Raw genomic sequence first — 17,523 nt, forward strand, 5'->3', positions numbered from 1 at the left:
ATATGAATTAACAGGTTATAGATCTAACAAGCAATTATCACGACACATAGGTTGTGTGTGTGGGGGGGTGGCTTTCCCAGTAATTTTACCCACGAACCGGGGTTTACATTTGAGTTAGGTGGGGGTTAAGTGCCTTGCTCAAAGGCACATTGACATATTTTTCACAAAGTAATCTCGGGGGGCTCGAACAAACGACCTTCCGGTTACTGGCCCAACGCCTTTTTGCTAGTGTAACGGATGTGAAACGGCTAGCTTAGTTAGCGGTGCGCGCTAAATAGCGTTTCAATCGGCGACGTCACTTGGTCTGAGACCTTGAAGTAGTAGTTCCCCTTGCTCTGCAAGGGTTAGGCTTCTGTGGAGCGATGGGTAACGATGCTTCGTGGGTGACTGTTGTTGATGTGTGCAGAGGGTCCCTGGTTCTAAAGTTGTGCTGTTGCACTAGGCTACCTGGTTGAATTTCCCCCAGTCCCATGTGATACGTTGTGTTCCTTGCTGTTCCTTTTACCTTAGCAGGCTTGAAACACCCATGTCAATCAGCAATCAGAGGAACGTTAACCAATTGTTGCCTATGGGGTGACGCTTCCACTGGCGCAGTAGGCTATTTAAAAGCCAGTTTGCGGTCAGAGCGCACGGACCATCATTACATGAGAAGATGGAGACTTTCAGGTATCTGTTTTGAACGTATGAAAAGTTTATGCTACCATACCATGTTTGCAATGTATCTTTAATTTTTTTGGAACATATTTTACGTCTGGAACGAAATAGTGGATATGCAAACGGCACTGGGGGACACTTGGAACCATAACATCAGCTCTTATAACCTGTCCTCTACGGACCCAGACCGCTTCAGCAGCCTGGAGGACATAGATATGACCGCGGACGGCAGTCCAGCGCTTCGAATCATGATATCAATCGTGTATTCTGTGGTTTGCGCAGCGGGTTTGGTGGGGAATTTGTTAGTCGTTTTCTTAATGAAAGTGAGACAAGGAAGGAAAAGGTCCACCATACACTTTTTTGTTCTTAATCTGGCCATGACAGACTTCCAGTTTGTCCTGACCCTGCCTTTCTGGGCTGTGGACACTGCTCTGGACTTCAGCTGGCCGTTTGGGAACGCGATGTGCAAGATAATTCTCTCCGTTACTGTAATGAACATGTACGCGAGTGTGTTCTTCCTCACTGCTATGAGTGTTACGCGCTACTGGTCGGTTGCCTCGGCTCTAAAGGACCGCACCAGACACAGATATTGTTCGGTGAGATGGGTGAGCGCAGTGCTCTGGGTTTTTGCCACTGTGGCCACAGCTCCAACGGCTATTTTCTCCAATATGACAAACATCGCTGGGGAGAAGCTCTGCCTTTTGCGGTTCCCGGAGGGCCAGCACTGGCTGGCTTTATATCACTTACAAAAAATCATAATTGCCTTTATTTTACCCATGCTCATAGTAACAATTTGCTATTTGATGCTCCTGCGATTCGTTCGCCTGAGGAGTATGAACAACAACCATCCTAAACGGAGTAACAGAGTCACTAAATCCGTTACCATTGTGGTTCTTTCATTCTTTTTGTGTTGGATGCCAAATCACGCCATCACTTTCTGGGGCGTCCTGGTCAAATTTAATGTGGTGAACTGGGACAAGTCTTATTATATGGTTCACACCTATGTTTTCCCCGTGACCGTGTGCCTGGCACATGCCAATAGTTGCTTGAACCCAGTGTTATATTGTCTCATGCGAAGAGAGTTCAGGAAAATGCTGAAGGATTTATTCTGGCGGGTTTCCTCACCTGCGAACAGCTGCCAAATACGTCCCTTTTCTGCAACTCGAAAAGCCTCTGTCCACGGTGACACACAAATACCTTTGAATGTCATAGACACCGACCTCTGTCAACTGTCCATTGTAAATGGGCAATGTGACGCATTAGCGGAGGACAGCCAACCATAAAGGTAACTTAATGCGTAAAACCAGAGTTCTAAGCCGCTTCTTAAAACAATTAGTTTTTTCACTGTCAAAAGAGTCAAATATTACGAAATGTATTATCCTCGACTCAATGCATAGGACTAAAATGAGAACATTAACTTTTCTAAATTAACAGTATTTAAGTTTATAAATGATAATATTCTGTCATGTAGCCTACCAAATTGCGCATAAGATGCCAGTTGCGCCAAGCAAATATTTGTCTCCGTGACTGGCCTCAGCCCCTATGTGACTTCAAAATGATTTCTACCTATGTACATAGCGTACTACCTAATATAATTTAAGTTGAGGCCTACTTGGGGATCTATTGAATCTGTATCGCGGAAGTTCACCGTTACAGCTTGATTGAAATGTATTAAGGCAATTTTCCCGCATTGGCAGACTGCATTCATAGTAAACGCAGTATATGTTGACTCAATCGGGAATTACCTTTACATTTCTGTTGCAGAATGTGTAAAGCTTCAACAATACAGATGATTGAAAAGCCCTTGACCTTGCTAAATCAATGGTATATTGTCGTTACATTGCGCTTTTGGGCTGTTTTTAAATCGAACAAAAACGTTGGCTACTGCCTGAACGCCTGGTGTGATTTCCATGGCTATTGGTTGTCGTAAGTGTGTAAGTGTGGTATAATAAGTGTGGTATAGGCCTAGGTGTATTTTGAGAAAAATATTGTTATTTCCATTTTGCAAAGTAAAATGCAAGTGTCAGTCATTTTCAGCAATTCACAGTATTTCATTAACAGATACTTTGGCACTTTGTGACTAGGGATTCATATTTTCCCGGAAACTTTCCAACTTTCAGTACCGGGGATACTTCATATGTATCCCTTGAGTCCCAGAAAGTACGGCGAAAATCGGAAGTGCCCAATTCAAAGCGTTTAAAACCAAAATATGGCCACTATGCCAGGGTTCTGCCCAAATAATAAGGGCTCTGTGCCACCTTGTCGACTTGGCTGCACCTCTATGTAAAGATTTCAGAGCAAATGAAACTGATATTTAGTAATGAACTATCTTTGATCGCCAATGACACTGTTTTGAATTCAATTCCATAAAATCCGAGCATTATCATGTTCCTCAATTAATGTAGTGCACATCTCGATACAGAGCGCGCTCAGGACGCACAGAGCGCACCCCGAGTATAGCGTTGTCTGATCATGCAAACTTGCTAAGCTTGCTAGATAACCTACTTCAACTAATGACATAATATATTCTGTATTTGGCAAAATCGAGTTGCTGATTATACAGATAGTATATCAGGAAATTAACAACAGAGAGATTTAAGAGTATAAATTGTTAAAAATGTCAAGGTATCTTAACACGAACCAACTCTAAAAATATCCATATCTACTTTCATACGGTCTGGTCTGTTGATCACGCATACCGAAGCTCTCATCTGGGCAGCAACTATACAGTCAATTGTTAACAGACTGTGACAGAGATGCCTATATAGGGAATTGTGCACAGGCCTATCAAATGTGTAACTGTCTGGAGAGCCACAATGACAGCTCAAATAGGCACACGTTATTTTACAGGCTCTATTGTAGGGGTTTCCTGTAGGGCAGAGCTCTCCTTCCTGGAGAGCCACCATCCTGTATGTTTTCACTTCTAGCGCACCTGATTCTAATAATTATCTAGTTGATAAGAATCAGATTAGTTATAACTGGAGTTGGAGTGAAAACCTAAAGGAGGGTAGCGGTGTCAATTATGTGTGTGCTTTGAATTTATGGCAACTTTGTGTGAAGTAAATACCTAGGCTAATGGCTTCCATGTGATAACCTGTTTGGATAATGTGTTTTTAATTTTTTCGCTAATCTGCATATTGTGTATTTAGTGGAATTTCATTAGTGCGACATTGGCTATTTTCCCGGGTCTTGGCATACATTTTCTTTCTGGGAATATAAAGAGGTTACCTGGGACAGTCCCAGGAAACAGTTTAAACATGTTACTTCTTAGTTGTGACTAGCCTATGCCCATTCCAATAATTGATATAGTCTATACACTAGAATACTTATTTGGTGGCACTGTGTTGATGCCACTGTGTCTCCATCTTGAAAGTCCCCCACCGTTGTAAAAAAAAAATATTTCGGAAGCTATAGAACTGCAACTATTAATGTCTACATTTGTTTTTGCCACATGTATTCTATTACAGACAACTTGATGCATACAAAATGAAAAAATATTTACTTTTCCCCCCTTAAAGTATACATTTTTTGAGATTCCTAATGTTGCTGTCCCCACTACAACAACAACAAAAAATATGATCCCGAAGACACCGATCTTTGAGCTAACGTAGGCTAATGCGATTAGCATGGGGTTGTAAGTAACAAGAACATTTCCCAGGACATAGACATATCTGATATTGACAGAAAGCTTAAATTCATGTTAATCTAACTGCACTGTCCAATTTACAGTAAGTATTACAGTGAAATAATACCATGCTATTGTTTGAGAAGAGTGCACCATATTGAACATGAAAGGTTATTAATAAACAAATTAGACACATTTGGGCAGTCTTAATAACAATTTTGAACAGAAATGCAATGGTTCATTGGATCAATCTAAAGCGTTGCACATACACTGCTCCATCTAGAAATTGCACGTGGGCTGGAATAATACATTATGGCCATTCTCTTGCATTTCAAAGATGATGGTACAAACATTTTTTCAAAATAACGTTTTTTTTCCTTCTTTGTATTATCTTGTATCAGATCTATTGTGATATATTCTCTTACATTCCTTTCACATTTCCACAAACTTAAAAGTGTTTCCTATCAAATGGTACCAAGACTATGCAAATCCTTGCTTCAGGGCCTGTAATTGTGTCCTGGAAACATTTAATTGAAATACTGTATATTTCCATTAATTCCTGTGGAGGACTGCTCCAACTAGGGAGTGCCAATATGGCCAATCGGTGGCTTCAAAGCCTCCCAATGGCCTGGGTTTATTTACATCTTTGACTTGTTTCCAAAGCTCTACTTGTAGTTCATAATAAAACGAGTGCTGTAAATATTATAACATTTTCTGTGACTGATGCCTGTGAAATACATGTACTCTTCGCTAAACAAATGTAATGACTGATATGTCAACCAATACATTTGCATAATACAATTATTTCTCATGGCCATTTTTTTGTCTTATTTAGCAGTGATGTTAACACGTTTGGCGCAAATAAGTTGAAAATCATCAACACAATAAAAACGACACATTTTGGAAAACCGTCAGTGCCAAGGGTAAGACAGAACTGGCAGGAGCTAATATATGATAAGTGAATTTGTCCAAATACTTATGACTTCTTCAAAAGGAGGGACTAGATACACAAGGTGCTTTCATTTCTGAATGGTAAAAGCAGTGGTGTAAAGTACTTAAGTAAAAATACTTTAAAGTACTACTTAAGTCGTTTTTATGGGGATATGTACTTTACTATTTATATTTCTGACAACTTTTACTTTTACTTCACTACATTCCTAAAGAACATTATGCACTGTTTACTCCATATATTTTCCCTGACACCCAAAAGTACTCATTAGATTTTGAATGCTTAGTAGGACAGAAAATGGTTCAATTCACACACTAATCAAGAAAACGTCCCTGGTCATCCCTACTGCCTCTGATCTGGCGGACTCCCTTTACACAAATGCTTTGTTTTTAAAGGATGTCTGAGTGTTTGAGTGTGACCCTGGCTATCCGTAATTCAAATAAAAGTGTCTGGTTTGCTTAAAAAATAATTTTACATGATTCATATTTTTACTTTTACTTTTGATACTTAAGTATATTTTAGCAATTACATTTACTTTTGACACTTAAGTATATTTAAAACCAAATACCTTTAGACTTTAACTCAAGTAATATTTTACTGGGTGACATATACTTTTACTTGAGTCATTTTCTATTAAGTCGTATTTACTTTTACTCAAGTATGAGAATTGAGTACTTTTTCCACCACGAGGTAAAAATAGATATGTAATACCCTCAAATAAAAGGTGACATTCTGAATTGTCGCCTCATATGAAATATTTTATCTCAAATCCAAAATGCTGGAGTATAGTCAAATGAAATGTAGCTCTTAACCCAGTATGTCCACTGAGGGGCCACTATAGTCAATAAATAATGCATTGAATCTCAACGTGTACTTGACAAGACAACAAAACCGTCTAAATATTTAGGAGAAAACCAAGGGAATTATTGGGCCATACATGATGTGTTTAAAGTATATTTTATGAATATTCTAAAATAAACTAAAAAGCAAGTCATCACGGGGTATTTCCGGTTTCAACCCACATGGGTGTTGTTTCCCAAGTTAAGGTTATCCTGATCTCTAACAAATGACTTCACATTTTATAACCTGCCAATCTCTACAAAGTCAAACGCCATAACCTTAATAATCTACCACACACCAGTTGACCTGCCTCTATCGATTCACTTTAGACATAATCACAGAAAGGGTCTACATGGCTGAGGGGCTATAATGTATATGCTATAGAAATCCCCATGGTATTTGTAAAATGGAGTAATGGGGGAGATCATGAAACTATCGACAACCTTTTGTGAGATTATTAAGGGCCATAGAGATCCTCAGGGCGACGCATACACACTATTGTACTGCTCACGGCACAGTACTGTAACATCACTGTGTACACAGTCAGTGTACCAAGTCCGCTGAAATGTCTCTATAGGTTTCAATTTCATAGCTCATTTACTGCCACCTCCAAGTCTGAATATGCTAGTTTGCATTGCCTTGGAATAAGCAGTACTCAGTGGAAAGGCAAATGCAAGATGGTAGCCAATCAGTCTGTCCGTTTGTATGTGTGATCCTTGAGATCAGAGTTGAAGAGTTGTTATGTTTTAATGACTCTGATCCTGTTTACAGAAGCAACTACTTTTTTATGTGAAGGTGGATGCTATATATAACAACTATTATTTTTAGATCTCAGTCTCTATTTTACATTTCGGATTGAGAAGGCATTTATTTTTTTTATACACCTTTCTGGAGTTGGTTGCTCACGGAGTCAGGAGCGTCTGTCTGCGCTCCAGGCCAGCTACGCCAGCGCAGGTGCGCCCTGAAGCCTTAGGAGCGGAGAAGCGCCTAATTAGATTGGAAAACCTGATGCACCGTGGGCGGTGGGAAAATATAGGTTGTTCTACACAACGTCTACTGATCGTTGGACACCTGTGCTGGAATACCTATAAAAACCGGCATTATGTATCTGTCACCGTGCCTGCTCTTTACTCAATGCCATCCTGGATTAAATAGGCTGAATGATCAATGGTTGAGTGAGTTACCTTCGCTTTATGCCCTACAATTTGCAAACACTCCGACGAGACCATCATGTCAATACCACCAGGAACTTGGTCTCTCTGCAATTACATTTCTACTATTCTCAAACGCAACTGGACCTACACTTGATGGCATGCTTCCAAAATCTCAAACTATTGAATTACTTTTTTTCTGTGTCGAAAGATCTCACGCATTGGGCAACAGATATATTGTTATGCTTTTATTGTTGGTCTCTGGTAAAGTGCAACCAAACCCTGGTCCGGTAGATACTATCCAATCTCTACCGAATCCCTATGATTTTAAAAACAGAGCAGTTTTGGCCTCTTGTATGTTAATGTCAGGAGTCTATTTCCAAAAATAGACATGATTAAAATATGGGCCAAAACGACAAATGCAGACAATGGTTTTATCAGAAACTTGGCTAAATAAATCTATGTCAAATAACTCGATTTCTATTGATGGGTACACGGTTTTTAGAACGGGTTGGATGAGTAAAAGAGGGGTTGCATTTTATGTGAAATCCGAGTTTAGCACCTCTGAAATTCTCTCGATTACCAGAGCCAAACATTTCGAATTGCTTGCGGTTAAAGTGAACATATATAAGGACTCCCACATCACTGTAGTCGGCTGCTACAGACCGCCCTCCGCTTCGGGAGACGCACATCTTTCTGATGTCTTGCACAAGTTAAATTACTCTGAATTCATTATTTTAGGAGATTTGAACTGGGACATGCTTCCATCTGTATCAGATTCTTTTGAAGAACTGTGTGACTCTCTGAATTTCGCTCAATTAATTCATGCACATACAAGACCGAATCCCCGACCACCTAACAAATCAGCGCTAATGGACATTATTTCAACGAATACCACTTACAAATACACATCGACTGGGATATTCTGTAATGATGTCAGTGATCACTGTGCAATTTCTTGTGTTAGAAATAAATAAAAAATACCAAATCCAAACCCCGTTATATTTTTAAAAGACATTTTAGACAGTTTGACGAGCAAGCGTTCTTACATGATCTGTACCATACTATTGATGGAGTAAGTCTGATTCTTGATGTTGACACTGCCTGGGACTATTATTATATGACATGTGTGTCGATTTGTGATAAGCGTGCCTCTGTGAAGAAATGTAGAATCAGTGGAAGGGACAATCTCAGGTTTTCAGAAAACGTGGCAGGATTAAATAGAAGGATATATCTAGCTCAAGCTAGACGTGCAAACGCTCCTGTGGACTGGGCCTCCTTCAGAGCGCTAAAAAACAAATGCACAGGATTGATCAGGAAGTCCAAATCAGATTACTATTTAAATACAGTCACAGAGAACCTAAACAACCCTAACAAGTTCTGGAAGGTAATCAAATCAGTGTCAGGTTCTAATGTATCCTCTGGCCTTCCTGACCATTTAATGATGGATTCTAATGAAGTGAAGGATAGCGCCAATATTGTAGTTTTTTTTTTAACAAGCACTTCATATCTGCTTGTTCAGTTTTTGATAATGGTGGGGCCCAACCATTTTAACCTTGAGCCTGTTTCTTATACTGAGGTCTATAAAGCACTAAAGGCTATAGACACTAAAAAATCTGCAGGTCCAGAGCCCTACCTCTTAAAGATAGCAGATGATATTAGTACTGAACCTGTGACTCACATTTTCAACTTGAGTTTCTTGACCAATTCCATACCCAGCATTTGGAAATCAGCTTATGTCCTCCCACTGCTAAAGGGTGGTGATCCCTCAGATGCTATTAACTATTGTTCTATCTTTAAACCCCCTATCCTGACCAAAGTCTATGAATCCCTAGTGAACTCACAGTTAAAACACTTCTTAATTGAAAATAACATACTGAGCTGGGTTCAGTCTGGCTTTAGATCCAGGCACAGCACCATAACTGCAGCTATGGCAGTGGCAAAAGACATCATTAATGCACTAGATAAAAAGCAATATTGTGCTGCTCTGTTTGTGGATGTTGACCATGAATTGTTGCAAGCTAGACTCTGTTTGTGGAAGTTGACCGTGAATTGTTGCTAGCTAGACTCTGTTTGTGGAAGTTGACCATGAATTGTTGTTAGCTAGACTCAGAAACATTGGTCTCAGTGAAGGGGAAGTAAATTGGTTTAGGAACTATCTTTCTGACAGAACAAAATGTTTATATACTGACAATCACAAGTCTAGCTTTTTTAAGATTAATAAAGGTGTGCCCCAGGGTTCCATCTTAGCTCCTGTGTTCTTAATTTTTATGAATGATTTGGGAAATGGGATGCAACCGGCAAAATTACATCTATATGCAGATGATACAGTCACATATTCATGTGCTCCTTCTCTGGTTCAGGCTGTTGAAGTGCTCCAGACTGCTTTTCAGTCACTGCAGGCCTCCCTTTATGGTCTCAAACTGGTCTTGAATGTACAAAAAATAAAATTCATGACCTTTACCAGAGCTAGAACTTTTAGCATTGTCACATCTGGTGGCTTATCCCTTGAAAAAAGTGTCATCCTACAAATACCTAGGTATTTGGTTGGATGACAAGTTGTCCTTTACAGTTCATGTGGATAATCTTGTGACAAAGCTTAAATTGAAATTGGGTTTTTATTTTCGTAATAAGACTTGCTTCCCGCTTATGGCTAGAAAGAAGCTTGTTCAGGCCACTTTTCTCTCTGTAATTGATTATGATGACTTGTTATATATGCATGCAACCTCCTCCGTCTTACAAAGACTGGACTCTGTTTATCATGCATCCTTGCTCATTATTACAAACGCCAAGTCACTCAACCACCATTGCACATTGTACGAAACGATAGGTTGGACCTCACTTTATATGATCAGAAAGATACATTTGTATGCGTTCATCTACAAAGCCATTTTGGGTCAACTCCCTCTTTACCTCTGTAGTCTGGTCTCCTTCACCACCAGTAATTACCATACCCAGTCTGCTAGGTGGTTGCTACTTAAGGTCCCCAGGACATTCACGGTATTAGGCAACAATGCCTTCTCTTCTTGTGCACCAGATGCATGGAATAGTCTACAATCCATGCTTCATCTAGATATGTTAGTGCCATTGAATGAATTTAAAACATTGATGGGAGGCTCTGTTACAGAGAAGTGCAAATGCTTTTTTTAGGCTGGATCATGTTGCTGTATTGTTGTATGTGTCACACCCTGATCTGTTTCACCTGTCCTCATTATTGTCTCCACCCCCTCCAGGTGTCGCTACTCTTCCCCAGTGTATTAATCCCTGTGTTTCCTGTCTCTCTGTGCCAGTTTGTCTTGTATGTTCCAAGTCAACCAGCGGTTTTCCTGTACTCCTGCCTTTGATATTCTCTCTTTTCTAGCCCTCCCGGTTTTGACCCATGCCTGTTCTGGACTCTGTACCCGTCTGCCTGACCATTCTGCCTGCCTTGACCACGAGAATTTCTGCTACTCTGTACCTCCTGAACTCTGATCTGGTTTTGACCTTTTTCCTGTTCACGACTATTCTCTTGCCTACATTGTTCTCTTGCCTACATTGTAAGATTCCAACCACCTGCTTCCTGTGTCTGCATCTGGATCTCGCCTTGTGTCATGATAGTATGTTTTAATTATGTCATGTATTGATTGTTGCTGCCTTCTTGGCCAGCTCTTCCTTGAAAAATAGACTCTGGGTCTCAATGTGCTTTTTCTGGTTAAATAAAGGTGAAATAAAAAATATATATGTTGTAAGGCAAATAAATTATATTGGCAATAAAAAATGTTTACCATTTACTCAGCTGTATTCACAATTGCAAAAGGAAAATCTAAGTAAGGAATGGCTATAGTTGTACAATAATAGTAACTGATGCCATTTCTTATCTGCCTTTATTTTCATCAATTCGTGAAAGTTAACTTTACAGACATATTACCTAATAAGATTAGGTAAACAGTTGCAATACTGACCTCTTTCTGCCTCAAGTTAATGTATCTTTTTGGGTGGTTATGAAATCCAAATACACCAAAATTCAGCAAAAAAAATGCCCCTTTTTCAGGACCCGACCTTTCAATGATAATTCGTAAAATCCAAATAACTTCACAAATCTTCATTGTAAAGGGTTTAAACACTGTTTCCCATGCTTGCTCAATGAACCATAAACAATTAATGAACATGCCCATGTGGAACAGTCGTTAAGACACAGTAGGCAATTAAGGTCACAGTTATGAAAACATAGGACACTAAAGAAGCCTTTCTACTGACTCTGAAAAACACCAAAAGAAAGTTGCCCAGGGTCCCTGCTCATCTGCGTGAAAGTATCTTAGGCATGCTGCAAGGAGGCATGAGGATTTCAGATGTGGCTAGGGCAATAAATTACAATGTCCATACTGTGAGACGCCTAAGACAGCACTACAAGGTGACAGGGAGGACAGCTGATCGTCCTCGCAGTGGCAGACCACATGTAACAACACCTGCACAGGATCGGTATATTCGAACATCACAACTGCGTGACAGGTATAGGATGGCAACAACTACTGCCAGTTACACCAGGATGCACAATCCCTCAATCAGTGCTCAGACTCTCCGCAATAGGCTGAGAGAAACTGGACTGAGGGCTTGTAGACCTGTTGTAAGGCAGGTCCTCACCAGACATAACCAGCAACAATGTTGCCTATGGGCACAAACCCCCCATCGCTGGACCAGACAGGACTGGCAAAAAGTGCTCTTTGACAAGTCGCGGTTTTGTCTCACCAGGGTGATGGTCGGATTTGCGTTAATCGTCAAAAGAATGAGCGTTTCACCGAGGCCTGTAATCTGGAGCGGGATCGATTTGGAGGTGGAGGGTCCATCATGGTCTGGGGCAGTGTGTCACAGCATCATCGAACTGAGCTTGTTGTCATTGCAGGCAATCACAACGCCGTGCGTTACAGGGAAGACATTCCTCCTCCCTCATGTGGTACCCTTCCTGCAGGCTCATCCTGAGATGACTCTCCAACATGACAATGCCACCAGCCATACTACTCATTCTGTGCATGATTTCCTGCAAGACAGGAATGTCAGGGTTCTGCCATGGCCAGCGAAGAGCCCGGATCGCAATTCCATTGAGCACGTCTGTGACCTGTGGGATCGGAGGGTGAAGGCTAGGGACATTCCCCACAGAATTGTCTGGGAACTTGCAGGTGCCTTGGTGGAAGAGTGGGGTAACATCTCACAGCAAGAACTGTCAAATCTGGTGCAGTCCATGAGGAGATGCACTGCAGTACTTAATGCAGATGGTGGCCACACCAGATACTGACTGTTACTTTTGATTTTGATCCCCCCCTTTGTTCAGGGACACATTATTCAATTTCTGTTAGTCACATGTCTGTGGAACTGGAACTTATGTCTCAGTTGTTGAATATTATGTTCATAGAAATATTTACACAGTGAGAGGACATTTCTGTTGTGCTGAGTTTATAATATAGTTAGCCACAAGATTTCGTCACAATACAAATCTATGTTTTCTTAATCACAGTTAACCCAGAAAAAAAATATTTTGGATTTGTCCAAAGCACTTGAACTAATGCTGCTCGTAATCTCACACATCACGTTGTGTCAAATGAAATCTACCATCTACCATTTATTTTTACGTCAGAGCCGCCGGAAAACGTGTGGCGAAACAACATTTTGCCTGAGTACTTTTCAAAGTCTGGAAAAAGCGTTTTCCAAACATATTCTTAGTTCAAGTCATAGAAATCATAGAAAAATGTTTAGCATCAGAAAAGAAAGCAGGTGTTATTTATTGGACAAGTTGACAGAGTACCTTCCCCAATTTCAGCCCATTTGTTTTATATAGTGAATACAACCCTGTCCACGGGATTTCACACATTAATCCCCCATGCTCGATGTGACAGGTGGATTCACTTGTCAGTCACAGGGGTCTCTTAGCTACAGCGCCTTATCAACCACAGCTGTCAACAACTACATTTGCACCAGCTCCTCTCCTGCCTGCCTGGTTGCCTGCCTCATGATAGAGCGAAAACAAATTTTCATGGAAAACAAGGTATGTGTTGAAGGGATACTTTGGGGTTTTGGCAAGGAGGCCCTTTATCTACTTCCCCAGAGTCAGATGAACTCGTGGATACCATTTTTATGTTTCTTCGTCCAGTATGAAGAAAGTTAGAGGTACTTTCACAAGCCAATGCTAACTAGCATTGATGCAGTGCCTGGAAGTCTATGGGTATCTGCTAGCATAAAATGGTATCCACAAGTTCTTATGGAAACATCATTTTTCAGTAAACTTGACATTTCTCGAGAAAACAAAATACTTTAAATAAGGTCTGATCTTTTTGTGTTGCTTAAAATTAATAATGTGAGAAATGTCGATGGAAGCACTTTTATGAGGAAATATTTATTTAATGACCATCATATCGAAGTAAATTTGGAGTCACGCGATTACATGTTGTGTGGTCCTGCCACTACGACGCCCCAGGAAAGCATGCAGTTTATTAGGCTACAGATGAAATAAATTATGATCAACTTCACAGGGTGGTGAAAGTGCAAGGTGATGAGCTTAGTGCTCGTTCCAATAATTATCAAGGGTTTTATTCGAGTGACATGACCGTCGATGCTTGGTGGCCGTTTGACAAATAAAAATGATCTTGCTCTTTAGTCCATATTAATCTCATCATGTATCTGCCGCTGCTGGCTCGAGCGCAAGTGCCAATACCAGAGTGAGCACACTCACTATATGTACAGTGCCTTGCAAAAGTATTCAGCCCCCTTGAACTTTGCGACCTTTTGCCACATTTCAGGCTTCAAACATAAAGATATAAAATTGTATTTTTTTGTGAAGAATCATCAACAAGTGGGACACAATCATGAGGTGGAACGACATTTATTGGATATTTCAAACTTTTTTAACAAATCAAAAACGGAAAAATTGGGCGTGAAAATTATTCAGCCCCTTTACTTTCAGTGCAGCAAACTCTCTCCAGAAGTTCAGTGAGGATCTCTGAATGATCCATTGTTGACCTAAATGACTAATGATGATAAATACAATCCACCTGTGTGTAATCAAGTCTCCGTATAAATGCACCTGCACTGTGATAGTCTCAGAGGTCCGTTAAAAGCTCAGAGAGCATCATGAAGAACAAGGAACACACCAGGCAGGTCCGAGATACTGTTGTGAAGAAGTTTAAAGCCAGATTTGGATACAAAAAGATTTCCCAAGCTTTAAACATCCCAAGGAGCACTGTGCAAGCGATAATATTGAAATGGAAGGAGTATCAGAACACTGCAAATCTACCAAGACCTGGCCGTCCCTCTAAACTTTCAGCTCATACAAGGAGAAGACTGATCAGAGATGCAGCCAAGAGGCCCATGATCACTCTGGATGAACTGCAGAGATCTACAGCTGAGGTGGGACACTCTGTCCATAGGACAACAATCAGTCGTATATTGCACAAATCTGGCCTTTATGGAAGAGTGGCAAGAAGAAAGCCATTTTTTAAAGATATCATGAAAAGTATTGTTTAAAGTTTGCCACAAGCCACCTGGGAGACACACCAAACATGTGGAAGAAGGTGCTCTGGTCAGATGAAACCAAAATTGAACTTTTTGGCAACAATGCAAAACGTTATGTTTGGCGTAAAAGCAACACAGCTCATCACCCTGAACACACCATCCCCACTGTCAAACATGGTCGTGGCAGCATCATGGTTTGGGCCTGCTTTTCTTCAGCAGGGACAGTGAAGATGGTTAAAATTGATGGGAAGATGGATGGAGCCAAATACAGGACCATTCTGGAAGAAAACCTGATGGAGTCTGCAAAAGACCTGAGACTGGGACGGAGATTTGTCTTCCAACAAGACAATGATCCAAAACATAAAGCAAAATCTACAATGGAATGGTTCAAAAATAAACATATCCAGGTGTTAGAATGGCCAAGTCAAAGTCCAGACCTGAATCCAACCGAGAATCTGTGGAAAGAACTGAAAACTGCTGTTCACAAATGCTCTCCATCCAACCTCACTGAGCTCGAGCTGTTTTGCAAGGAGGAATGGGAAAAAAATTCAGTCTCTCGATGTGCAAAACTGATAGAGACATACCCCAAGCGACTTACAGCTGTAATCGCAGCAAAGGTGGCGCTACAAAGTATTAACTTAAGGGGGCTGAATAATTTTGCACGCCCAATTTTTCAGTTTTTGATTTGTTTAAAAGGTTTGAAATATACAATAAATGTCGTTCCACTTCATGATTGTGTCCCACTTGTTGTTGATTCTTCACAAAAAAATACAGTTTTATATCTTTATGTTTGAAGCCTGAAATGTGGCAAAAGGTCGCAAAGTTCAAGGGGGCCGAATACTTTCGCAAGGCACTGTATATAACACATTTGTTTTGAGAAAAACATCAGCTGAGTTGAAAATGCAATGGAAACCCATTCAACTTGTATTTGTTATTCAGTACATTTGGGAATTTATCTGATTATTGTTTTTAATATGCACATGTCGCCAATTGGATGGAAATCTAGATTCTTAATAAATGTTTTTGGCACAGGATAAAGAAGATGAAACGATCTGTTGCTGCTACCAAAGGACAAGGGATTCTGAAGTTATTGAAAATGTTAGTCAGCCAGTTTGTTGATCCAGTAATGTTGGCATATTTTTTTTCCACTGCTGGTGATTATTCACAAATGCTTGTGGTGAAAATGTCACGGTCATAAAAGTAAAACATCTACAAATTCCACCACAGAGCATTCTAAACAGACAATATGAACACGTTTCTCCAACTATAACAGATAAATGGCTAATGCAGAAAGAAACAATTTATGGATTCTCGCTATACCATCTTTTACAAATACAGAGACAGGCAGCCATCATGGCAACAGTCTTTTTCAACTAGCTAGTGCATAGTGTCACCTACTGATATGAAGTGGTAATGCAGGTTTGGTTAGAATATAGTACAACAGAAAAAGTGGCATTCAATAAAATCTACTTCATGAAAAGGAGGATATTATTTTCAATTAAAATGTTGAAAGTAGTTGATTTAATGATTGAATATATGGATTTGACATGCAATCAGTTCCTACAGTGAGTGCCAGAGAACCAACCATCTGGTGGGCCAGATGGAGGGCAGGACATCAACACAAGGTTAATGTTTTTATGATTTACACATTTTAAAAAATTGTTGCAAAGTCACTCGGGCTCCTGAGTGGAGCAGCGGTCTAAGGCACTGTGAATAGGTGTCACTACAGTCCCTGGTTCAAATCCAGGCTGTATCACATCTGGCTGTGATTGGGAGTCCCACAGGGAGGTGCACAATAGGACAGGGTAGGCCATCATTGTAAATAATATTATTTTTTTAACTGACTTGCCTAACTAAATTTTAAAAAGTGTAACAAAGTCTACTGTATAAAGCAGGGTTCCCTAATTGGTGGAACTCTGACACATTTTATTTTGACACCCAAGTTTTCTGAGCATTTTTTGTTGTTGTTATTTGCTGGACATAATCGACTAAAAACCAGGAAATCAGCTCCAAGTGGTTTTAATTTAAGAAATGTATTCCCAAATATTCCCACGCATAATAAAGAGAATGTGATCATATACAAATGTAAGCAGTTTGAAATGATTCCCATTATATTGATTTCGGCTTCTTGAGGTCAATTTGCTGTCTATAAATGATTTGTAATTATGTTCCGGACCCCCGATCATCTGCTCAAGAAACAATCATCCTGCAGCTGAATCTAGTTGATGAAATCTGGTGTATAATGTTAAATGAACCCTTGCAACGAACAACCATATATGTGTGAGAAAAATTCTGATATTGTCACATATTTATCTTTTTTATCTGTATATGACATCAAAAGTGTAATTATTGAAAGATAATTTCATCACGATTCTCTCTTTCAATTATAGTTGCTAGTTTTTGATTTCATACTTTTTATGATTCATAAAATCAATTTTTTTCAAAAAACACTTTTTAAATAGTTCTGTAGGTCTGTAGGTTTCAAATGTAACCCTGCCTTACATAAAGCTCACAGAATTAATTTCAGAAGAGCACTGCAGTCAGATGAACAAATAATCGGTTGTGACAAAATTAAAATAGGTTTCATTGTAGAAAACTGTCTTTACATTTTTTTTAAAGTCCACTGCTTAACTTCTTGATCGGTGTACCGTCCACGGGACAGTTGAACTAACGCAGGCTAATGTGATTAGCATGAGGTTGTAAGTAACAAGAAAATGTTAGGACATAGACATATCTGATATTGGCAGAAAGCTTAGATTCTTGTTAATCTAACTGCACTGTCCAATTCACAGTAGCTATTACAGTGAAAGAATACCATGCTATTG

The 17,523-nt window shown here is 39.9% G+C and overlaps 1 protein-coding gene across 1 annotated transcript; it reads left to right on the forward strand.

Moving 5' to 3' along the window:
* Positions 1-770: 770 nt before the first annotated feature.
* On the forward strand, positions 771-10,480 carry rxfp3.3b (relaxin family peptide receptor 3.3b). Its single transcript, XM_046364341.1, has 3 exons — positions 771-1,769; positions 3,535-3,563; positions 10,453-10,480. Exons 1-3 carry the CDS (start codon positions 771-773, stop codon positions 10,478-10,480), a joined length of 1,056 nt encoding a protein of 351 aa, XP_046220297.1.
* Positions 10,481-17,523: the final 7,043 nt, after the last annotated feature.

This window comes from Oncorhynchus gorbuscha, linkage group LG01, assembly GCF_021184085.1.
Source record: "Oncorhynchus gorbuscha isolate QuinsamMale2020 ecotype Even-year linkage group LG01, OgorEven_v1.0, whole genome shotgun sequence".
Taxonomy (NCBI): domain Eukaryota; kingdom Metazoa; phylum Chordata; class Actinopteri; order Salmoniformes; family Salmonidae; genus Oncorhynchus; species Oncorhynchus gorbuscha.